The sequence below is a fragment of the Penicillium canescens genome, assembly GCF_028828765.1.
Source record: "Penicillium canescens strain IBT 15451 chromosome Unknown utg000011l_segment0_segment0, whole genome shotgun sequence".
In the NCBI taxonomy this organism is placed as follows: domain Eukaryota; kingdom Fungi; phylum Ascomycota; class Eurotiomycetes; order Eurotiales; family Aspergillaceae; genus Penicillium; species Penicillium canescens.
In genome coordinates this window covers 943,135-967,030 of record NW_026703973.1, presented here as the reverse complement: position 1 = coordinate 967,030, position 23,896 = coordinate 943,135, and the positions used below count along the sequence as shown (strand labels likewise).

Below are 23,896 nucleotides of genomic sequence, written 5' to 3'. Positions count from 1 at the left end.
AATGCGCTTTGACCCACAGTCTTCATTCCTATAGGAGTACCGAGTACATAGTACATAGCAGTAGTTCCATTATGTTGCGGCCAGATCCTCCGTGGTGCATCCTGCATCCTGCAAGGAGAATTCACACTGCTGATTCCAATTATTGCCACAATGATGTCTCCTAGTTTTTTTCTAAAGCTCTTTGCCATCGCATCCTACACTTACTATAGTTGTTCTCAGCAGTATCAGATTATATCATGGGCTCTATTCCGAACTCCCACGACGTCGTATCATTTGCTCTGGATGCTCAGGCTCACTATGACACTTCTGAGGCGCTCATTATTGATGCTCATGAGCCAGATCGTGCCCTCAGTGGTGCCCAGCTGAAACTTCTTGTCCGCACTTTGATGGCCGGGTTCAGGGCGCATGGAGTCAAAAAAGGCGATTGTGTTTTGGTCAACTTGCGAAATAATGTGTGTTATCCCTTTACTAGCCGGCTTTTTGCCATACTCACTTCCCTCGCTCACGTCGCAGGTTCTGTACACAGCAATATTCCTCGCTATTATAGGGGCCGGCGGCGTGTACATCGGCGCCAGTCCGCGTAGCGTCCCAGATGAGCTAGAGCATGTCATAAAGCTAGGCCGTCCTGTGCTCATTATCACCGAGCCAGATGCTCTCCCAACTGTCCTTGCTGTCTCCAAGAAAACCGGTATCTCACCCAATCAGCTCTTGTTACTTGACGATCCGGCCTTTGAGACAACAATTGCCCTCAAACAGCAGGACCAACAATGCGCTCCAACTCCAGCTCTAGCTCCATTGCTTGACATTCCGACAGCGGCTGAAGCAAGCTCTTTCATGCTCCTTCTCGCCCACGGCGACACGGAACCCGTTTATATCGCAGACCTTGCCACCGCCAACTCCACCCCGGCGGCCATGTACTCAACCAGTGGCACAACGGGCCTCCCAAAAGCTGCCACCTTCACCCACGGTGCCCTGATCGCCGGTCATATTTCCGCGACGGCCAATCCTCCACCGTACAAAGTCCGGCGGCTGGTCTGTCTTCCCATGTATCACCTCTTTGCATCCTTCTGGTCGCACTTTTTCTCACTCCGTTATGGAAACACCCTGTACATTGCGCGCGAGTTCCAACTCCCCCTCTTTTTAGACGCAATCCGCCAGCACAGCATCACCGACACACATCTTGTCCCTGCCATGGCGCACAGCGTTATCCAGGCGCCCGCCTCGCTGGATCCCAAATCCGCGCTTACTTCCATCCGCTACGTTGCTGTTTCGGGGGCACCCATTGACCGCGCCTGCATGGGTCAGTTCCAGGACTTGTTGCATCCCGATGCCTGTGTTGGCCAGATCTGGGGTATGACGGAGACTGGGCCGGTATTTCAGAACTGGTACCCTGCTAGCGGCGGTAGAGCAGAACAAGGTGATCTTGGCAGTATCGGATCGGTTTTACCAGGGTGGGAGGCTGATCTTAGGACTCCTATTGAAGGGTCTGGCGAGAATGAGGATGAGGATCAACGAGCACAGCAGCACCCAGTTGAAGTGGTTGACGCGGCTGCGCCACCGGGTCGGTTGTATGTGCGTGGTGCAGGCTTGTTCAATGGGTATTTGGGAAATAGTGAGGCCGTGGTGGATGGCGAGGGGTGGTTCAGCACAGGGGACGTGGCGTATGTCAACAAACGCGGACAATACTTCATTGTTGGGCGAACAAAGGAGCTGATCAAAGTGCGAGGGTAAGTTGACCACTTCATTTTCGTGTAATGTGCTGACAGGGTATACACACAGAGCCTCGGTGTCGCCCGCAGAAATCGAGGCCGTTCTGCTCAAGCACCCACTCATTGCAGATGCCGCGGTCACGGGGATCAAGCTTCCCGGTGGGAGTGACGAGGCGCCTCGTGCGTATGTGGTACGTTCCGCAGAGGCATCAGGGAAGCTCACTGCGAGTGATGTGTATGAATTTGCGCAGCAGCGGCTGGCATCGTACAAAGCTTTGGATGGAGGGATTTACTTCGTGGAGAGTATTCCCCGTACAGTGAGCGGAAAGGTGCAGAGAAGGAAGTTAGCGGGTATGAATGATCGAAGAGATGCTCTTACCGAAATGTTGAATAGGCTGAAGGCTAAACGATGAACTGACAACAGGCTTTGCTATATATTCGGTTCTTTTCTGATATTTACCAAAGTTTTGCTGCTAAAAATTCAATTTTTTTAGTCAAATAGCCGAATATGATCATAACAATAATTTCTCTCGTAAGAATAACAAAGGAAACATGTTACAGACTTGCGGAGGTGTAGATTCATACTCACCACACCTCCCTGCTCAGGGACAAATATGCCTTGATGGTTGCAAAAACCTTCCGTCATGTTTTTGGTCACGCTACTCGAACGGCCGCAACTATTCCTCCGTGAGATTGATGTGCTGGGTGAGGAACAGCGAAATATTGTATCTCAGTGAAACCAAACCGCGGTGGGTCCGCTTAACAGTTGTATACATTACACCATCCATGAACAGTGTCTTGCTTATCTAAACAATCCGGCCGTCTGTGCATGGGACGGCGAGTCCTCATACAGCCTCTTGGACCAGCTCTCTTCTTCCTTGGCAAAAGATCTGATCAGCCATGGCATTGGAGTGGAAGCGACAATTCCGGTGCTGTCGCGTGCTGCAACGGTCTGCAGAGACCATCCCATTGGATGAAGACCTGTTCACCATCGGGCTGGACTCACTCAATGCTATGGCCCTGGCAGCGTCTGCGTGAAAAGATGGAATGGCAATCGCAGTGCCTACAATATTCCAGAATCCTCGATTATTTGATCTGGCGATCGTTCTCAGCCAAAGCCAAGCAACTGTACAAGAGCCGGTGCTAGAGAGGCATCCCATCCCGCTCATTGCATCTTTGGATGAGATTTGCACCCAGTGGCAGTTGAATCGGGACCAGATCTTCACTATAGTCCCCCTCCCCCCCTTTTACTTCCCACGTGGGTCAATCGAGGCGCATCACACTGGTTATATTGCCTTTCATTTTCTTGGCCGCTGGACGTGGCCAAATTCCGAGCGGCAATCAGGGTAGTAGTCTCAAAGCATGCGATCCTTCATACTGCGTTCGTTCCATTCCAGCAAACATTTGTGCAGCTCGTTCTACGCGAATCCAACCTGCCGGTGCAAGAAATTCAGACGGGTGAACACGACCCCTCTATAGTGACCATATCCATCTGCCGCGAGGTAGACCGTACCCCGATCTCCCTCGGGATCCCTATCACAAACAAAGCTTCTCCTGATCTAGGACCGAGCGAGCGGCCATATGACCGCGGCGCTGAGACTCAACCGGGCATAGTACGATGGAGCTGCGATGAAATGCGTTATTGAAGAAGTCATGTCGGTATTTGGGAACGCTAATGACGCCCCTGCCCTAGGGCTGGAGTATTCTGACTATAACCACGGTCGAGCGGCACACAACACGGATTCGGTCTTCCAGGAATGGCGAGAGTTACTCTAGGGGTTTTCTATGACCTACGTTGTTCCACCCGATCAGTATATCCTCACAGTAGACCGATCACGTAGCGAGCTGCTGGTAACCAGTGTCTCTGATATCCCATTGCCCATTACAAAGGGTGGATCACTATGGCCACCGTGGCGAAAGCCGCCTAGGCGCTGTGTTTGGCTGGTCAGACTCGCTCCGATGATCTGGTCTTTGCTCAACTAGTGCGGATCCGCCACCTTGCGATGGCAGGTATCGGACGTACAGTTGGCCCTTGCTTAAATTATATCCCCGTCTGAGTGTTCCTGAAGCCAGACTGGACCGGGATTGATCTCCTTCGCTGGGTCCAGCGCCAGCACATCCGAACCATGACATCTGACACAGCAGACTGGGATGAAATGTGGTCCGCAAAAGCACATCTTGGCCCCGTGATACAGAACTAGGCTCTGCAGTCCCCTACCTCCATGCCCCTATGGGTGGCCATTACGTATTTCCGGGCGAAATTCCCTGCCGCGTGCACCCGTGCGATTTCAAGATGATGCATACTTATCCGATGGTGACATGTATTCAATTTCCTTCCGCCAAGGATGAAGCGACCATGGATCTAAGGATTATGCTCAGCGGTGCTGATTTTGGACAGTCAATTGCAGATCAGCTTTGTTCGCAGTTTCGGGATCTCGTTTTGCAACTAGCCTGCTTTCCAGAGAGATTAGTGTCTGGGATGCTTTAGTCATAATATATTTTCTATTTTTCCATTTCTGATTACAGATATAAAGTGTGTATAACACGTAGTATAAACAATTATACCACGCTGTGCCTCGCTAGTTAGTATAGGTTTACAGTCAGTCCTCTAGGAATTCTTAAATATGAATTTCTAAACCCCACTATAGAATACCTTTACGATAGGACTTCGGTCCTATAGTTAGGATTACTTTTCCTATCCTACACTACGGGGGGCTCCAGCCTGGCAGACTGGGAATTAAGGCTTCCACTTTACTATGGGACATGAAAATTGGGCCCCGCCAATGTAAAAAAGTACCCTTTTCGCAGGTCGGTAGGTATCCTGCCAATCAGATAAGAGAGTGGGGAATAAATAGAATCAATTGTAGTACATTCTAATGTAGAAACTAATTTACGGTGACTTCGTTCCTTGAGTCTAGATCCTATGAATGATTTACTTAGGATCCGGTGGGTTATCATAACATCAAAGTGATAGATTGATTGCGCGGTTTCCAGTCATTACGATCATGCTCCGATGGGTTATCCGTTACAATTAGCTCCCCTGCACGCATTAAATAGGGATTTTACTTTTCTTACCCATTTTAAAGCAGAGGCCTGCTTGTGTGGTCTCATACGTGTTCATGGATAGGCTAGCTGTAGTAGGCGAGGTAGGATTATCAGTGCTTGATATCTTAGCTAACATACCGGAGGTTTGTATAAGGCCTAGGACATAAGGCATTAGCCTGAGACTGGAAGAGGTGGCGGCCCGATACATTATGTAGGATACATGTCCTGATAAACTGTACGATTTAGATCCGGGGTATTGGAGGGAACAAATACGATTTGAGCGAAGGAATTCCGAACAGCTCATCTAGCAGCTTTTGCTTCAGCTCGCCGATCTCTTCGTGTGCCAAGTGATCAAGAAGAATATGTGCTGCCAAGTGAGTGTGGATATTCTTCAATTGCCACGTGTCATCCGTTGGAAAAATCCCGGTACTCGGCTATGAAGGTAGAGCTACTACCAGGGGGTAAAGGTATCGCATGCCATGAAATTCTGTATTCCCTGGAATATTGGCCAGGCTAGCAACAGTTGATAGATGGCATGTTCAAGGTTGGATGAACCCTCACCCGAAAAACGAATTGGTATGTTGACTGTAGGAATTGGGAACCAGCGGTGTCGGCATGATGACAACGCATATTACACAGGTTTCCTCAATGCTTTGCTCAGAACGATGTGTCCAAGGCCTCTTAGAAAGCAACTGGGCGAAATGGAGTATGCGGACCGTAGGCAGCTTGGGAAACAAATCAGCGACTGCGCGATCTTCTCATCAAGATATTAAACAAGAGAACGATGGCTGGGTGATGCTCTATGCCATTGGTATCTGTGGGTGTACCTCGCGGTCACAAGGGGCGCTCCATTCCAGTCGGCATAGGGGCTGGGATATTTCTATGCCCTTTTTCTTCCCGACTTAAGTGTGAGAAATCTCCGCCTTGTATAACCATGACAAGTAATGCAATGTCATCCTTGCTGATGGGACTGCGGAGCCCGATTGTGTCGCCGCTAGTGATATATTTGATCATGCGCTCGTGCCAAGCTAGCACAGACCCATTTTAGAGGAGCAAAAGCTAGCAAAAAAAGCGGCTAGCTATATCAATTGACTAGCAATTAATAAGTAAAGAATTAAAGAAGCTTTAAGATACCGTATTAAAGGGCACGGTCTAAACTGTTAGTTAGCATCACACGCAGAATCCTAGCTAGCGAATTCTAAGTTACGGCCGGACTTTCCTAATTCACCTATTGATACCGATCTTATAAAGTACATTGCTAAGGAACTAAAGTTCGAATTTAATATTAAGACACGTTAAGGATATAATCTTATATTTTCTAAATCCCCGATATACTAAATAACTTGGGTTATAGGAGCTTTCGACCCAAATAGGCTAAGCGTTACCAACCAATGACCGAGTAGGCACTCTGCGCTTACTAAGCACGCCGCGAAATAGCCATCATACACGTGACCGGATTGGATCGAGCTCGCTCGTGCTACCATCTAGTCAGTGATCCTGAGCCTGAGCGCCCTCATAAAGCGGCCGCAGCCCAGATAGGAAAGGCCCTACCCGGCGGACATTATCCTATCTATATAGGTGCATATGCATTCACTCATATCAAATTCATATCTGGTATGCTAAATCCTATTCTAGTTGGAGATCTTCTCAGAAACCTTCTTGCTACAACGAAATATCAGTTAGCAGCAATCACTTAGAAGCAAAAAGAAATAGCAAAAAGGGAAAAACAAATCACATACCCAGTAAACTTCTCGTAAGCCTCGCGGGCACCATCAGTGACCTTCTCCTGGGTGTTGCGGTCGAGGTTGTAACCAGACTTCTTCGCACCGGCAGCGAAGGCTAAAATATGATATCATATTAGTCCATGCCCACAACAGTGGATATAGAACATAATTCAATGAAACAAGTCACATCACATACCCTTGTCAACATAGTCGTCATTTTGCTGATTGTTCTCCTGCTTGTGCTCGCTTCCGCCGGTGGCCTTTTCGGCAGCTTTCTTGAGGAAATCCATGGTGATGAGGTGAGGAAGTAGAATAGAGTTGATAGGGCTGTATAAAGTAAGATCAAGATCGATCGCGAGGGGATAGTCGGTTTATATACCCAGGCTAGCTTGCACAGCCCTTACCCCCTCCTTTGAAAGTCAAATCTCTCGGCGCCAATACTTACCCACACGCTATCTATTTGCGAACCATTGCTTTGGGTGGATATATTCTATGCGCTACTGTATGCAACTTCATTTGCACATGTTTGGGGTTGCTTTGGCGAGGGGATTGGACTGTTGGGCTTTATGGCCTGGCTCTTGAGGGCCAATCAGTTAACAATGTTGCTGAATGGTGTGGTGCAATTTATATTTCCTCTTTGTGTCTGCGGCCACTGACTAGGTGGTTTGACCTATTACTGGCAAGCTTAGGTTAACTAGCTATTGTATGATCCATGGATCACGGTGGAATTACCTGGAGTAGCTCAAGAAGCATGTTGCTTGCAGAGACAAGGGCGCGATCTCATTTAGCCAGGCCTCGGCTGGAATAAAGCTGTTATATCACCATCATACATGTGGCTTGTCATAAACTTTGGGTTCTAATACGTCGCCCTTTGATCGATCATATACTTTTGAAATTATAACTATTTGCTTGCTATACTAAGCAGGTCAACAACTCCTCCGGGTACTGCAACACCTGGGAGCTTGCCAGTAGATGCTCAGCATAATCGAATCCCCCAAAGTAAACAGCCCAAGCATTATATGGGGCGTGTGGTATGATAAAGAAACGAAACCCATACGCTATGCACGCTGAACAAGAATCACAAATTAAAAACCCTAGGTGGGTTCCCCAACCTACCACTACTGCTGTACATGCAAGCAGCATTCACCATCCACCCACCACCGCGACTCTCCCCCCCCCAAACATGAGCCCAGACCATCCCTAGAATGCCATAGACGACCACACGAGCCGCATCCGCCCAACCAGACAGATCGAACAAATCACGCAGGAAACCCGCCAACGAAGCCAAGCGACCAAGTCTCGCGCGAGGGCGGCGCGACGCACAGAGTCGTTCCCAGCCGCGCTGGGCTTCGTCCCAGAAGATCGGTTCCTGACCGGAAGATTCGTGGACGTGGCCGAAGACGTGCAGCGCTGGGCGCACGCGCCAGGATTCCGCGAGGAGGTTTGGACAGCCGGTCGAGTAGATGGGGGATAGGTCGAGATGGGATTGGGGCGGGGTGTGGGTGACTAGGATGTCTGTTTCTTGAGGGATGGTGCCCGACCAGGCGTCGTGTTGGGGTGGGTAGGTGAAGGCGTGTTCGGGGCCGAAGGGGACGATGGCGGGGATTTGGGGCGCGCCGTAGATCGTTAGGGAGCGTGGGCGTGTGCTATTGAGGGGGTTGTTGGGGTTGCTGCTGTGGAGCCTGGGAAGGTGAGGGTTACGGCGGAATGTTGGAGGTAGTGGATGTCGCCCCAGTCGATGTGGGAGGCGCCTGGGTCGTTGAGGGAGTGGATTGAGGCGGTGGATGAGGAGACGGCGGCGAAGGGGGCGCCGGTTGAGGTTGGCTCTTCTTTGTCTTCTTCTCGGCGTGAGCGTACGTCGAAGTAGCTGTCGTGGTTGCCGCAGATGGCGATCTTGTGCGGGTGTGGAAGGCTTTGGAGCCAGTCGACGTTGGCTTGGATCTCGCGTGCGGAGCCATCGTTGCTGAGGTCGCCGGCGTGGATGAGCAGGTCTCCATCAGGTATGTCGGGCCATTCTAGAGTGTGGGTGTCTGAGATGCAGACTACGCGGATTGGGCGGGCGTCTGGTGGAGGGAGACGAGGCGATCCGCGAAGACGGAGGAGAGTTTGGTGAACTGGATAGAGTAGAGCTACCAGTGGCGAGGCGATGAAGTAGTCGGGGATTGGGCGACGATCGAAGGGGCCCATGGTGGTTGTAAACGTGAAGTTCGAGATGCCTCGGAGCTAAAGTCATCTGTGACATCAGGAGATGCAAAGGTCAGGCATAACTGGCAGGATATATACCTAGGTATATGGAGTAGTCAACGATGTATGCAGGAAGTAACGTAACAGCCAGCGCAGTATATAAAATAATAAAATACTACGTGATGAAGTTCTTCGTCATCACGCTATAGGCTATTTATTTTCTACTCGATGCGTATTCGCCACCACCTGGCTGCTTGCGGAAGAGAGTTACTTCCGAGACAATCTTGGACTTTCATCTTGAAATACTTCTCTTCTCTCGATTTTGATCATCTCGCGATTGATACCTAATAGGTAACGACCGGATTGCCCAACGGGTGTTGGACGTCATCTCCCACGTCGACTGCCCTGTCGACTATCAACTGTCAACCGTCGACAACACACCAACTACTTGTCTACTGTCTACTGTCAGCTACTGTCGACTGCTGTCAACGATCAACTATCACCACCTGGATATCACCCTATATTTGACGGTGTAGACTCATCCACCGCCCTCCTACAGAGCCAACCAAAAGCCGTGCCCCGCCTCTCCCTCTCAAATCTCCACACCATGGAGGGAGTCGATCTTACCAAAGCAATGCTCAACAAGGGCAAACAAATGGCCAGTGTCGCTACTTCAGCTGCCAATGGCAATGGCGGCAAGAAAAGGAGAAAGGGCACTGATTTGAAGCCCATCGTCACCAATGAAGGAACCCCCACTGAATCGTATGTGATGTTTTCATGATGGGCTGGCCCATGCTAACTCTTCCCAGCACCGGTGCCGCTCCAAACTCCAGACCCGGATCGCGCTCTTCATCTGCGTCGTCGGGCGAAGAACTCGAGGCCACTGCCGAGGAAGAAGACTCTGAGGATTACTGCAAGGGCGGATACCACCCGGTCGCAGTGGGCGAAACATACAACAATGGCCGCTATGTGGTGGTGCGCAAGCTCGGTTGGGGCCATTTCTCTACGGTTTGGTTGTCAAGAGATACCACGACTGGAAAACACGTTGCGCTGAAGGTCGTTCGGTCGGCCGCACACTACACCGAAACCGCGATCGATGAGATCAAGCTCCTCAACCGAATCGTGCAAGCGAAACCATCCCACCCCGGTCGGAAGCATGTCGTCAGTCTGTTGGACTCGTTTGAACACAAGGGACCGAATGGTGTCCATGTCTGCATGGTGTTTGAAGTCCTTGGCGAGAACTTGTTGGGATTGATCAAGCGCTGGAACCATCGTGGTATCCCGATGCCGCTCGTCAAGCAAATCACAAAGCAGGTGCTGTTGGGCCTAGATTATATGCACCGCGAGTGTGGGATCATCCATACAGATCTCAAGCCGGAGAATGTGTTGATCGAGATTGGCGACGTCGAGCAGATCGTCAAGGCGCATGTCAAGGAGGAAGCGAAGAAGGAAGCCAAAGAGGACAACCGCAATGGCCGTAGACGGCGGCGCACCTTGATCACCGGCAGTCAGCCGTTACCTAGTCCTCTCAACACCAGCTTTAGCAGCTTTGACTTCAAACATAGCTCGTCCAACTCCCATAGCAGTCTCAGCCAGATGGTCAACGAAAACACAGGTCAGTTTTGTCTACGCCTTCTCTTGCGCCTCTGTTGCGCCTACTCTTACGCCTACATGCACATACTCACACTCATTCGGTACCTGCAGATACCCCGTCAATGAAAGAGCTGCTCGGCGTCAAGGAAGAAGATGAGAAGCAGTACCAGCGCGAGAAGACCGCGTACGTCCCTACCCCCACTGTCTCTCTCAGCCGTCTAACGTCTATAGTGATCTTTTGGAGCGAGAAGTATCTGGCATTTCTCTTGATAAAGGTTCTACGAAGTCCACCGAAGAAGAAATTGACGCCAACATCATCTCCGTCAAAATCGCTGACCTAGGCAACGCCTGCTGGGTCGGCCACCACTTCACCAACGACATTCAAACCCGCCAATACCGTTCACCCGAGGTCATCCTGGGTTCTAAATGGGGCGCGAGTACCGACGTGTGGAGCATGGCATGCATGGTAAGTGACATGCGCTATCCCAGGCGAACATATCTAACTGTCCAGGTCTTTGAATTGATCACCGGAGACTACCTGTTTGACCCACAATCAGGGACCAAGTATGGCAAAGACGACGACCACATTGCCCAGATCATTGAACTCCTCGGTCCCTTCCCCAAGTCTCTCTGCCTGTCTGGAAAATGGTCCCAAGATATCTTCAATCGCAAGGGTGAGCTGCGCAACATTCATCGACTCCGCCACTGGGCCCTGCCCGATGTCCTCAGAGAAAAGTACCACTACTCGATGGAAGAAAGCATGCGCATCAGTGAACTCCTACTACCCATGCTAGATCTGTCACCGGAGAAACGTGCCAATGCCGGTGGAATGTCGTCTCATGAGTGGATGAAGGACACACCAGGGATGGATGGGATTGATCTAGGCATTCCCCCTGGAACCCGCGGAGAGGGCATTGAAGGCTGGGCTACTGAGGTCAAGAAGCAGCGATGAAATGTCTGGTCTCCTGTTCCAATTTCTTAGTCTAGATGGAAACTTCTCTGATTTTCTGCGGATATGCCCTTATGGCAATGATGTGAGTTTTAACGATCTTTTTTCTTTTCCATTTACGGATTGATGCTGGTTGGTTCTATGTGCTTTCACTCTTCGTTTCCCATTCTTTCTCTTCTTCTCTTTCTTTCTACTCTTTGGGTTCAGCTTGGTAGTTGGTTGGATGCGCTTGTTTTTCGTATGCTCATGACCTCTCTCCACGCTTTTGACCTCCCCCTCCCGTCTGACCTCCCTTCCCTCTCATATTTCCCTATAGACTCTTCCATTTACTATCCAGACCATGGACAGGTTGCCTCATTAGTGCGTTACTCTCCTCGATGTACGATGTCATCTTTATTCTAGATTCCAGACAAGTCCCAATCTACGGATTCGATATTCGTTCGTTACATCGTCTCTTTCCACCTGACCCGAAGAGTAAATAAGATTTAAAGATATGCATGTCGCTTCAAACAGTGTTCATTGATTCAAATCCAGGAATAATGCATGGATGCCCAATCTACACGTTGTGTCATGATTGCTGGCTCGTCTCGCTGGGGAGGTGGTCTGGAAACCATCCATATCGCGAGAAATCAACGTACATCTCCCCCATGCTGTCAGTAGTCACTTCCACACCTTCTTCTGCGAGGGCTTCGGCTTGGCGGGCTGCACTGCCGGGTCCACTGCGTTGTTGTTAGCCAGTGGTTTAAACAGGCTGTACATGTACCTGTACATGAACATGTGTTTGAAGCGTGGCTGAGTGACCAAACTTGGATTGAGACAAGGTCATAGGATTGAAACATGCACATACCGATGCGAGATCATTCCTTTTGAGTTGATTACCCGCTGCCAGGGTACATTGCTTGAGTTGAAGTGTTGGCCGGACTCTGCCGCTGGGAGAACCTTTAGGCAAACTCCGACTTGACGAGGGCGCTGGGCTATTTCAACGGGATAGTGTTAGTATATAGACACATTTAATGGGAATTAACCCGTACGTTCGCCAAGTAGACGTGCGATGTGACCATAGCTTGTGACTTTGCCCCGGGGGACCTCTTGGATAGCCTCGTAGACCGCATTTGCCCACCACTCTGCTTCTTCTGAGCGGGGCATTATGTCTCTGAGGAAAACTAGAAAGGACTCCAGAATAAATGCCAAAGACTCTTCTCACATTCCCACAGGTCAAGAGAGACTCAGCGACATAGAATGGCGCTAGGCAGCATACAGTTCGGGGAAACATTCCTCCGGGTATCAATCGATAAATCACTGAGCTCAACCTACACTTCTACACCGACATACACACAACCCCACGAGATCATGCCAGGCTCACTCGCCGAATACCTAGCAAAGAACTATCTCACAGCCGACCCGGCAACGGAGCGACCAAAGAAGAAGCGCAAGAAGACCAAAGCCGTCGACACAGCGGGCTCCGGCCTCATCATCGCAGACGATGACCCGCCCGATATTCGCGCCTCACTAGGCAAAAGCAAAGAAGACGATGAAGACAGCCCATACATCGAGCGATCGGCCAAAAGCGCCGAATTTCGCCGCGCAAAGAAGTCAAGCTGGAAAACAATCGGCGGACCAGCGCCAGGCGAACAAAGCGAACAAGCAGCCGCAGACGCAATCCTCGCCTCAGCAGCCGCGGAACGAACAGCCCAACAAGACGCCGAAGAAGATGACGGCCCAACAATCGAAAAGGAAGATGAAGGCGACGAGGGCGCGCGAATGGAATCCGGTGCTCGAGGCGGTCTCCAAACAGCCGCCCAGACGGCAGCCATGGTAAAAGCGCAAGAAAAAAGGCGCAAAGCCGAAGAAGCACTATACCGCGATCCGACTGCCTCAAACGAAAAGACCCAGGAAACGATCTACCGTGACGCGTCCGGACGGATCATCAACGTCGCAATGAAACGCGCTGAAGCACGCCGCGCCGAGGAGGAAAAGCGTGAGAAGGAAGAACAAGCGCGCGAAGCTCTCATGGGCGATGTCCAGCGACAGCAGCGTGAAGAGCGGAGACAGGAACTGCAAAATGTTAAGTCTATGCCTGTGGCACGGACGATCGATGATGATATTATGAATGATGAGCTCAGGTCGCGGGAGCGATGGAATGATCCTGCCGCGGAGTTCCTTACGTCGCGGCCGGATGCTGGGTCTAGCGTCTCTGGGAAACCGTTGTATCGGGGTGCCTTTCAGCCGAATCGGTATGGCATTCGGCCTGGACATCGGTGGGATGGGGTCGATCGGTCTACTGGGTTTGAGAAGGAGTGGTTTGCGGCGAGGAATAAGAAGAGCCGGTTTGAGGCTTTGGATTATCAGTGGCAGATGGATGAATAAATGTCTGTTTAATGTTTCTGTTGGTGCTGGTCACCTCATGCAGGATGGTTTCTACAGTCTTTGGTCCGAGTAGTATTCTTTCGTAGAATAGTTTGACCCTTCGTCCAGCGTATGATATTGATCTGGGCTGTATAACTAGTCCAGATACCTGGAATACTACTTGTTTGATTCAAATAATCCATTGAGGGGAAAAAAACATGAACCATATTGACCTATTGTGTCTACTGTATAGGGCCAGTTGCCAAGGTTGCGGTTGGATGTTTACCCCAAACAAAAACTTACCCGCTCTCCAACCTCACCCACTCCCACACTGGTCGCAAACATGGACAGGCGAACGGCAGAAAGTCCAATGGACTTTGAATGGCAATCCAGAGGCCCAGTCGATCCCAACTCGCCTTTCAATCTAGGAGCACACGACAAGAAACGTTCGTATTTCACCGGAGATGGCCCGAACGATGTCACTCCAGGCAAGATCAATCCCTCTGACAAGCCCCCAGGAACACACAGTGTATTCGATTCTCCCGCGAAGCCACAGCTGCCTTCTCTCCGCCAACCAAACTCCCAGCCCTTCCTCTTCAATCAACCCCGACAATCCGCACCTCTCTCCCCGAAGGCCAAATTCGGCCAGCCTGCTTTCACGACACCGCGAAAATTCGACGTCGATTTCTCTTCCGGCCCGGAGAACATGTCATCACCGGAATGCGCAGACAATGAGGATACACCTGATCAGCCCTCCAAGAAGGGGAAGTCAAGCTCGCATTTCAGCTTCCTTGGCCGGTCTAGTCCAGGGCGAGGGGGGATCCCACGACTGACCCACCACTCAAACGCTATTCAAAATAGGGTACAGAAGCGGCGGAGAAGGGATCAGGAACTTGGCCGAACAGTACGAATCGAAAGCGACGACGAGAGCGAGCTAGACCAACCCAACAGCAGGGAAAACAGGGCAGGAAAAGTCGCGAAAGGGAAACAACAAGAGGCAGAACTGCAAGGATCGCGGGTGTCAACCTGGTCCGAATTCTTCAGCATGCTCGAGGCACACCCGAATGTTCCCGCCATTCTGTCATGGTGGGCCCAGCTGGTGGTCAACTTATCTCTGTTTTCTCTGGCCGTGTACGTCGTGTTCGGGTTTGTGTCAGCGATCCGCGGTGAATTTGAGCAGGCCGCGCAGGAAATGTCCGATACAATTTTGGCCGATATGGCGGTATGCACGAAGAGCTACGTCGACAATGACTGTGGGCGACCTAGTCGGGCCCCAGCCCTAGAGACAATCTGCGAGAACTGGGAACGGTGCATGAATCGAGACCCGGCAAAGGTTGGCCGTGCCAAAGTCTCGGCGCATACAATGGCGATTATCATCAATAGCTTCATTGACCCTATCAGCTGGAAGGCGATTGTGAGTACCCTTCTGCCTCGACTGTGTGGACTATGCTAACCATATGCCTAGTTATTCTTCCTGGCTACGATTTCCACAGTCACAGTTGTCAGCAACTGGTCATTCCGCTCATTCAGACACCGTCTCCAGCAACAGCACTACGCACAGCACCCCCACAACCGCAGCCCATGCATCCACAGCTACACCACAACCCCGCCTTTGGGTACTACGGACAAGACCCTCGGCAAACCCAAGACATGAACTACGGCGAGAAACAAGACCCGCCCATGCTGCTTGAGAATACCAAGTCTATGGACTTTGTCACCGAGCGCAGCCGTGATCGTGAACAGCACCTCCGGACACCGAGTCCTACCAAGCGCAGGTTTGCATAGACCACAGCTTGACATCCAGGTCTGGTTTTGGTGTGGCGTCTTGGTTTACAATGTTTGGTTTTGGCAGCATAACCGGCAGGATTGCTGGGTTCGGGGTTGGTTGGATTTTGTTTTGTTTTATGGACTGTATACCATTGTCATGGTTATTTCTTTTCTTGTAATTCTTCAATTTGATATCTCTGAGAGCTATATGAGCCTCTATCCTGTCATTTGTCTCAACATTTCCCCGGCTAAAATTTCATAGGAAACAGAAGATAATTGTATCATACAATTCCCGCGAATAGCTCGGCGAACAACCTGCCTCAATGTGCCGATGGGATTCTTTCCAGCTCTAGTTCTATTGGGCCGATCGTCTATTCACATGCATTTACAAACCCTTTTGTGCGTATTTCACTCATTCCAATATAGTCTGTGGGTAGTTTCGCCGATGCCGTGTCGCCCCACGTTCGCCGGATGGCTCGGCCATCGGCCATCGGCGGCCACAACCCGTAGATCGCCTTTGCCACGGGGCGACCCGAGTATATTCCGATACAATTCCTGCAAGACGAAATATAGCACCACGCCGATTTGCCCATCCGTTAACGGGCCTGCATGTCCCCTGACAACAAAGTTCCGGACCTGATCTTTACACTGTCCTTCGGCGATTTTATCAGTTCGGTCCCACTGCACGTCAAATGTCAACCACGCCTTCGATGCATTCAAAATGGCCGAGGACAAGGGAAAAGACTTGGTGAAAATTTGCAGTTATCCACTATGTAGAACAGTTAAAGGCGGGCGTTATATCCATACATTGACTTGTTTATAGGGATCTTTTCAAAAGTACCAAATACACCATTCTTTCATCCATCTATTCTATCAATTGCATAGGCCTCATCCATACATCTACTTGCATAAACCAACTCCAACTCCAACCCAATCCCAAAAGAATGCACCACCAACCGAAAATCGACAGCCCAGCCTCGTGTCCAGAAGGAGGCCTAACAGGCAACCTCGTCGTGGCAGGCAGTTTCAGCGCAATAATGGGCGGCCTGGGTCTAATGAACAGCATCGGAATATACCAAGCCTGGATCTCAACACACCAACTCTCCCACATAAGCGAAGGACAGATCGGCTGGATATTTGGCATCTACAACTTCCTCGTCTTCTTCTGCGGTATCCAGATCGGCCCAATATTCGATATCAAGGGTCCGCGCTTGCTGATGTGGCTGGGATCCAGTCTGCTCGTTCTGGCTTTTGTCTTGATGGGCTTTTGTTCTGAGTATTGGCATTTCCTTATTGTTATTGGAATCCTGGGTGGAATGGGAACGTCGTTTATTTTCATTGTGCCTGTTGCGAGTATTGGCCATTTCTTTATAAAGAGGCGTGGGGCTGCTACTGGTCTTGCTTTGGCGGGTGGGAGTATTGGCGGTGTGATCTTCCCTTTGGTTTTGGAGAATCTTGCTCCGAGGATTGGATTTGCTTGGGCCAGTCGTGTTGTTGGGCTTATCACGTTGATTCTGCTCATTCCTGGTTGTTTGCTTGTTCGTGCCAATTTCCCGCCAAAGGTTTCGTCCGCGCCGTCGATTAAGGCATTCCTTCCTGATCTAACTATTCTCAAGGATCCTGTGCTTGCTTTGACGACTAGTGGTGTTTTCTTTATTGAATGGGGTTTCTTCATTCCGCTTGAGTATATTGCTTCGTATTCGATTGCGAGTGGCATCTCTCCCAAGATGTCGTATCTGACGGTCGTCTTTTTGAATGCGGGCTCGTTTCCTGGACGTTGGCTTCCTGGTATTGTGGCTGATCATATTGGTCGCTTCAACACATTGGTTTCGACAAACATTCTTTGTTTGATTGCTGTTTTGGGCATTTGGATGCCTGCAGGCGGAAATGTTGTGGCTGTCATTATCTTCTCTGTTGTGTTTGGATTTGCGAGCGGGAGTAACATCAGTCTTGTCCCCGTTTGCGTGGGAGAATTGTGTCCCGTTGAGAATTATGGGAGGTACTATACAACTGTGTATACCATCGTCAGCTTTGGGTAAGTCTTCCATTTGTGCTCGCATATTATCTTTCAGAGTTGTATGGCTAATTTTCGATTAGAGCATTGACCGGAGTTCCGATTGCTGGCGAGATCATCCACCGCTGCCAGGGAGAGTATTGGGGTTTGATTGCTTTTGCTGGGTGTGCATACGCAGCTGGATTGAGTTGTTTCATTGCTGTCAAATTTCTGCAGAAGCAAAGAGGCAAATCGGAGAAGCAGATGGAGGCGACCGGCGTTTAGGGCCGTGGATGCCCTGACATGGCCATGATGACATCTACGAAACAAAATAAGCAACAAATCATGAATTAATTAGTAAATATCAAAACAATTCCAGTTCATACCCACTCTTATTAATCACTCATTGGAAGTAAGTAAGAACGAGTCGGTAGTTGATGGGTGTCCTCTCCCATATATATACACCACGCTATAAAGGCTCGAAAGAGAGAAAATATCATCGAACCAACATATTTCTAGAATGATAAATCTATTAGCTCAGTCCAACCCATCACCAAAGAAACATATACAGCAAAGGTCGAGACAGACTGAAATTCATACTGACGTAAATTGCCATTTGCCATTTGCCATTTCTGGGGCAAGACGTGGCTGCAGGCAATCTCTCGCCTTTCAGTCTTTAAATAATTGATATAGCTCCAGGTCGCACATTCATATGCCTTTTGATACCGTTTCTGCAAGCATTATTTGCAAAGTATAGAAGTTCCATTTTGCATACCGGTATGGAGTCAACCAGCGATCCCAAGAGTAACCTCATCATTGTTTCCAACCGCCTTCCCCTGTTCATCAAACGAGTAGAAGGAGGGTTTGAATCATCACTCTCGAGTGGTGGTCTTGTCACCTCTCTCTCGGGACTAACAAAGTCCACCCAGTTCCAGTGGTTTGGCTGGCCCGGAATTGAACTCAAAGACCCGGCAGACAGGGAGGAAGTGACCAAGAGCTTGGGAGAGCACAATGCGATCCCCATATTCCTGGACAAGACATTGGCGCAGGAACACTATAATGGATTCTCGAGTAAGCCTTCTGATAATATAATTGCAGCATCACTAACCTACAGACCGTATCCTCTGGCCGATTCTCCATTACCAGTCTGGTGTAAGCTTCGACGATACACCATGGCAAGCATATAGACGAGTAAATGAATTGTTCGCCGATGCTATAGCCGACGCAGCAAAAAGTGGAACCCTAATTTGGGTCCACGACTACCATCTCATGTTGTTGCCCGAGCTTCTCCGTAACCGCCTGCAAGAACAGGGTAAATCCTGCGCCATTGGGTTCTCCCTCCACACGCCCTTTCCCGCAGGAGACTTCTGGAGAAACCTTCCAGTCCGAAAACACCTTATCGAAGGTCTGTTGTCATCCGATCTGATTGGTTTCCACACCGACGAGTATAAGCAGAATTTCATCGACACCTGCGCTAGTCTCCTGTGAGTGTCAGCCCTAATTCTTCCCCGCACCAATGTAACAACACACCCTGATAACTTCGCCAGCGGTGCACGCACCGAGATTGGGAACCAAATCCAATATAAGAACCGCCTAGTCTGTGTAGACAAGTTCATTGTCGGCATTGACCCCCAGAAATTCGCAGAGACCCTGGCGAAGCCAGAAGTCCAGGAACGTATCTGCAAGTTGAAAGATAGATACAATGGTGTCAAGGTCATTGTCGGCGTCGACAGACTCGACCACATTAAAGGTCTCACCCAGAAACTGAAAGGCTTCGACGCTTTCCTAGATGACCACCCCGAACTCGAAAACAAGGTCATTCTTATCCAAGTTGCCGTGCCGAGTCGCGAGGATGTGAAGGAGTATCAGGAGCTCGAACGCGAACTATGTACCCTGGCCGGAAAGATCAACGGAAAGCATGGTTAGTATTTTGCCCTACGATTGGAGCCATACTAACCCGCTAGCCTCCCCCGAGGGTACTCCGCTGCTTTACATGCATCGCTCCGTCCCATTCACCGAGCTCGCAGCATTGTATTCTGTAGCTGATGTATGTCTTCTCGCATCCACACGGGATGGAATGAACCTCGTGTCTTTCGAGTACGTTGCCTGCCAGCATGAGCGCCATGGTGTGCTCGTCCTCTCTGAGTTCGCCGGCGCGGCGTCGTTCATGTCCGAAGGTAGTATTCCATTCCATCCAGCCAATATCACTGAGATGTCCGAGGCTATTTTTGCAGCGATCAATTTGAGCCCAGAGGAGCGTAAAAAGAAGTATGAGCGTCTTCGGGACTTCGTCAACACGAACACGAGGTATGTCGACTATTTTCTGCGATCGAGCTGCGGTTGTTAGTTGTTAACCTCCTGCTAGCGCAAAATGGGGTCTGACTTTCACCGACAAGTTGTCCCACCGCTGTAGGAGACCTGGAGATCCTTGTTGATTGTTTCCCTCCCGGATGAAGCTGGGAGGATGCGATTTGGACGCGGTATCTTATACTCGTAGTAGGCAAGGGCTGAAATTGAAATATCATGATTGAATCCCCAAGAAACACGCGTTCGAACCGTGTATCACATGCCCAGATGTATTTCTGACAACAACGCAGCGTTCCAAGCGGAAATCAGATGTATAGTAGAACTTTTCAGCGCGCAATTGCGCGATATCCTCTCAGCCACGTTACGTTATTTTATCGACCATCCACGCACGGCATCAGATACAGCTGTGAAGCGTCAAATATATGATTTAGATGCTACTATAAAGCGGCCTTTGTAATTTGAGCGACGATGAACAATATCTGCACGCAGGAGAGCTCGAAGAATTTGCGTCCTAATGTAGCCCCGGACCCAACGAGGGCACCACCCCTCAATTCGATACCTCTAACCCTCTCAAGCCTAATTTCACTTCCCTTTTTCGGTATTTCCCGGCCTCATATTTCGTGTTGAACCAATGGGACCGCGCCATTTGAACTGCGCGCTGCCATCTGAACTCTCGCGTCTATAAATTGCCTCGACTTTCTCTTCCTCTGCTTCTTCTTCTCTCTCCTCCACACCTTTGTCTGAAATCATCTGTCTTCTGCCTCATTTCCTATCTTTCCCTTTCCTGTTTGATCTTATCTCTTGTCTTTCCTTTCTACTTCTCCTGTGTTGCTGACTCTTGTCTTGACTCCTCTGTTCACTCTCTGTGCTGTTGCCTCTTGTTTTCCTTTCTACTTCTCTCTCCTGTGCTGCTGCCTCTTGTCTTTCCTTTTTCCTCTCTTTTTTGCCTCTCTGTTTTCTGCATTTTTCCCCCTCGGATCTTGTGATTCATTCGTGGGCTGTGGAGCTATGATGACCAAAGAGAACAGAGCTGATAATTCTGATGATCTTCTCTACTACTACCCACATTGTCTGAGCATATTATGTCACAACCCTCGTTTGCTTCATTCCAATTCCTCATTTCACCTTTCCCATTTTCCGTCTGTTCAATCCCCGAGAATACCGTGCTGATGATACTTCTAGAGACCTAAAAGCCTTTGCTGCTCTGAGGACTTTGATTTACTACACTCTGAGCGGTTTTCTTTTCACAACCTATGTCTGCCTTGTTCCTATTCCCCATTCCTATTTCCTGTTCCCATTCCCCATGTACTGATACTCGGTTCGAAAATGCAATTTTATTCCTCATTTCTCTAGTGTCCTTGACAAGTTGTTGATCCTCTTGAAGATTGCGGGGGGCTATGAAGATACAAGAGAGCTACTGACTCACTCTGAAGACCAACTACACCTGTCTGAGCCCGTTTATCCACCCTGTCTGTTCCTTCCAGTATGTTTCCATATTGTTCCTGTTCTCATTAAAAGTGGTTTCTCCAATAATGCATGAGTCGCTTCATTCATGTAGTTGATAACTTTATTTTTAGCCCCACGTGGCGTAGTCCGTGCACCGATCCAGGTACACACATGTACATGTAGACAGGAGACAGGCACAGCTGACATGGATGTCCTTGGAAGTATCTACTATGGACTGTAGTCGCCTCTCTTTTGAGCAACTGTATGATGCTCAATTTGTACCAATTTTTGTCACGCGTCTATACCAACCCGGTCGCGTGAAGGTCACCTGCAGCCAAACACACACGCACAAATATTCAGCCAATATTCCTCTCCTACATCAATCCTGTACTCGGAAAATACCGTCCCATCAAATCATCCACCCTGCTCCAAATGATCGTCTCCAAGCGTAACGCCATAGGGCCCACCTGGTAACGATGCGCCCGCAGCTTATCACGACATCGGCAGCAAATGACAGGCCGAAAATCCTCACTTCCAAGCCCCGCGGGGGAAATTCCAGTGACAACCACTCATGGAGAGCAAATTCTCTTCTTTTTCCTTGTTCAGCCGAGCTGCTACACCGATTTGATTATTATCCTATGATTATAGGACAAATTATACCCGCAAATGACAGACAAAGGCGATACCGCAGTCACATACAGAGGACCCCTCAAAGATGACACCACAAAAAGTATAGGGTCAGGGACAGGAGAAAATAAGCACCGCACAGATGAAGAGATAGCAAACGACCCCCTAGCAGCGCCATTGAAGCGCCAGCTGAAGTCGAGACACTTGCAAATGATCGCGATCGGAGGTACGATACCCGCCCACATGCGACCACAATTTTCTTTTCTTTCTTGGGGGCGTTGGCTGATTTTTTCACAGGCATCATCGGACCCGGGTTACTGGTCAGTTCGGGCAATGCGCTGCACGAGGGTGGGCCCGCAGGGGCTCTTATCAGCTTTTCCCTTGTGGGCATCATCGTCTTCTTCGTCATGTAATTAGGGCACATGCGTTGGTTTTGGAAGGATGCTGATGAGTATAGGCAATCACTGGGAGAGATGGCGACCTTGATTCCTGTTACCGGTTCGTTCACTGAATACGCAGAACGGTTTATTGACGACTCGCTTGCATTTGCGCTTGGTTGGGCATACTGGTATTTGTGGGTTACGGTATGGATCTGTTGTTAAATGGGCTATGGGCTTGATCGCATGCTCATCTGGTTGCTCTGAAGGTCCTTGCAAACGAATATAACGCCATCTCGCTAGTTATTGGATATTGGACGGATGCTGTGCCGCAATGGGCTTGGATTCTCATCTTCTGGGTGATGTTCCTTACGCTGTCCAATCTTGGGATTCTGGCATACGGCGAAATGGAGTTCTGGCTGTCTCTGTAAGTTGCCGAATGATTGGCTGAAACCGACAGATTGGGCTAATCGGTTGCAGCATCAAGGTTTTGGCGTTAATCGTTTTCTTCATTCTCGCAATTTGCATCAGCACAGGCGGAATTGGGCCTCGCACTATTGGTTTTACATACTGGCATGATCCCGGGGCATTTGCGGATTCGATCAATGGCGTGGCGAAAACGTTTGTGGTTGCTGGAACACTATATGCTGGGACTGAGATGTGGGTTCTCGAGTGTTACAATAGCGGAGCATGCGTTTGAAGCTAACGATAATATAGGGTTGGCATCACTGCTGGAGAGTCTGCAAATCCTGCAAAAGCAGTCCCGAAGGCAATCAAGCAGGTGTTTTGGCGCATCTTGATTTTCTACGTCGGTAAGTATATGTGGACAACGAGACAAAGGTGATACCTGCTGATCTCTGGTTAGGAACTATATTCTTTATTGGAATCCTCATCCCATGGAATGACCACCGGCTTTTGGGATCTACGTCCAAGACAGCCAGTTCTCCGTTGACGATTTCATTGCAAGATGCCGGCATTTTACCGGCTGCCCACCTCATCAATGCCCTCATCGTGATCAGTGTCATTTCAGCTGGCAACAGCTCTCTATATGTGGCATCGCGAACACTCCTGTTCATGTCCCGCAATGGAAAAGCACCGAGGTTTATTGGTCGTACGAATAAGCTGGGAGTTCCTTGGGCTGGCTTGATATTTACCAATGTCTTTGCTTGCATTGTATTCTTGGGACAATCATCTAGTGCTGGCAAGGTTTACTCAGCCTTGATTACACTTTCAGGAGGTAAGCTGAGATTTACAAACCGAAAGACTAATGAGTAAGTCTAACCAAGTATAGTGGCTACTTTCATCGTCTGGTCAGTGATTGGGATTGCACATATTCGCTTCCGCCAAGCTCTTGTTGTGCAAGGTCAAGACCCATCAAGACTCCCATACCAAGCGATTTTCTACCCTTGGGGAACCTACATTTCGTTGGCAGCAAATGTCTTTCTGATTTTTTTCCAAGGATACACGTGTTTCCTGAACCCCTTCAGCTCGACCGATTTTGTGATCAACTATATCTTGCTACCGGTGTTTGTGTTATTCGTCATCACTTACAAGTTTTGGAACAAGACGAAACTGGTGCGACTGGAGGATATGGATATTTGGACGGGAAGGAGAGAGCTTGTTGAGTCCGAGGAGATTGAGACTCTCAAGAAAACGAAGAGCTGGTGGGCTCGCATTTATTCTATAGTTATTGGGTAAGCTGAGCTTATCCCTTGCCGTGAATCAGTCACAGGCCAGAAGCCCTTTCACACCCTAACCTTTATACAATTTATGATTGACCCGAGGCACTCGAAGGTCCCCTTAAAAGAGGTAAAAAAAGAGAGGCTAAA

The 23,896-nt window shown here is 49.5% G+C and overlaps 10 protein-coding genes across 10 annotated transcripts; 7 read left to right on the top strand and 3 right to left on the bottom strand.

The window, feature by feature from the left end:
* Positions 1-236: 236 nt before the first annotated feature.
* Positions 237-2,122, top strand: N7446_013099 (uncharacterized protein; the record flags this gene model as incomplete). Its single annotated transcript, XM_058521841.1, has 3 exons — positions 237-452; positions 514-1,727; positions 1,780-2,122. 3 exons carry the CDS (start codon positions 237-239, stop codon positions 2,120-2,122), a joined length of 1,773 nt encoding a protein of 590 aa, XP_058365318.1.
* A 4,263-nt stretch (positions 2,123-6,385) lies between these two features.
* N7446_013098 (uncharacterized protein) lies at positions 6,386-6,837 on the bottom strand (the record flags this gene model as incomplete). Its single annotated transcript, XM_058521840.1, has 3 exons — positions 6,675-6,837; positions 6,494-6,593; positions 6,386-6,416 (listed from the first exon to the last, which is right to left on the bottom strand). The coding sequence occupies exons 1-3, from the start codon at positions 6,766-6,768 to the stop codon at positions 6,386-6,388; spliced, it is 225 nt and encodes a 74-aa protein (XP_058365317.1). The 5' UTR covers positions 6,769-6,837.
* A 719-nt stretch (positions 6,838-7,556) lies between these two features.
* On the bottom strand, positions 7,557-8,665 carry N7446_013097 (metallophosphatase domain-containing protein; the record flags this gene model as incomplete). The annotated part of the gene is given in 3 exon segments (XM_058521839.1): positions 7,557-8,160; positions 8,180-8,313; positions 8,336-8,665. 3 exon segments carry the CDS (start codon positions 8,663-8,665, stop codon positions 7,557-7,559), a joined length of 1,068 nt encoding a protein of 355 aa, XP_058365316.1.
* A 604-nt stretch (positions 8,666-9,269) lies between these two features.
* N7446_013096 (serine/threonine-protein kinase) lies at positions 9,270-11,207 on the top strand (the record flags this gene model as incomplete). Its single annotated transcript, XM_058521838.1, has 5 exons — positions 9,270-9,424; positions 9,472-10,277; positions 10,367-10,439; positions 10,487-10,721; positions 10,767-11,207. 5 exons carry the CDS (start codon positions 9,270-9,272, stop codon positions 11,205-11,207), a joined length of 1,710 nt encoding a protein of 569 aa, XP_058365315.1.
* Positions 11,208-11,772: 565 nt separating this feature from the next.
* On the bottom strand, positions 11,773-12,350 carry N7446_013095 (MGMT family protein; the record flags this gene model as incomplete). The annotated part of the gene is made up of 3 exons (XM_058521837.1): positions 11,773-11,923; positions 12,052-12,178; positions 12,236-12,350. 3 exons carry the CDS (start codon positions 12,348-12,350, stop codon positions 11,773-11,775), a joined length of 393 nt encoding a protein of 130 aa, XP_058365314.1.
* A 93-nt stretch (positions 12,351-12,443) lies between these two features.
* On the top strand, positions 12,444-13,571 carry cwc26 (putative cell cycle control protein (Cwf26); the record flags this gene model as incomplete). The annotated part of the gene is made up of 1 exon (XM_058521836.1): positions 12,444-13,571. The coding sequence occupies one exon, from the start codon at positions 12,444-12,446 to the stop codon at positions 13,569-13,571; it is 1,128 nt and encodes a 375-aa protein (XP_058365313.1).
* Positions 13,572-13,893: 322 nt separating this feature from the next.
* Positions 13,894-15,584, top strand: N7446_013093 (putative nuclear envelope protein Brr6; the record flags this gene model as incomplete). Its single annotated transcript, XM_058521835.1, has 2 exons — positions 13,894-14,968; positions 15,016-15,584. 2 exons carry the CDS (start codon positions 13,894-13,896, stop codon positions 15,333-15,335), a joined length of 1,395 nt encoding a protein of 464 aa, XP_058365312.1. The 3' UTR covers positions 15,336-15,584.
* Positions 15,585-16,261: 677 nt separating this feature from the next.
* On the top strand, positions 16,262-17,595 carry N7446_013092 (uncharacterized protein; the record flags this gene model as incomplete). The annotated part of the gene is made up of 2 exons (XM_058521834.1): positions 16,262-17,352; positions 17,415-17,595. 2 exons carry the CDS (start codon positions 16,262-16,264, stop codon positions 17,593-17,595), a joined length of 1,272 nt encoding a protein of 423 aa, XP_058365311.1.
* Positions 17,596-18,089: 494 nt separating this feature from the next.
* On the top strand, positions 18,090-19,745 carry N7446_013091 (trehalose-6-phosphate synthase; the record flags this gene model as incomplete). Its single annotated transcript, XM_058521833.1, has 5 exons — positions 18,090-18,381; positions 18,425-18,794; positions 18,858-19,231; positions 19,275-19,617; positions 19,676-19,745. The coding sequence occupies 5 exons, from the start codon at positions 18,090-18,092 to the stop codon at positions 19,743-19,745; spliced, it is 1,449 nt and encodes a 482-aa protein (XP_058365310.1).
* A 1,984-nt stretch (positions 19,746-21,729) lies between these two features.
* Positions 21,730-23,765, top strand: N7446_013090 (amino acid permease; the record flags this gene model as incomplete). The annotated part of the gene is made up of 8 exons (XM_058521832.1): positions 21,730-21,916; positions 21,988-22,099; positions 22,148-22,274; positions 22,337-22,494; positions 22,548-22,727; positions 22,785-22,879; positions 22,933-23,304; positions 23,359-23,765. The coding sequence occupies 8 exons, from the start codon at positions 21,730-21,732 to the stop codon at positions 23,763-23,765; spliced, it is 1,638 nt and encodes a 545-aa protein (XP_058365309.1).
* Positions 23,766-23,896: the final 131 nt, after the last annotated feature.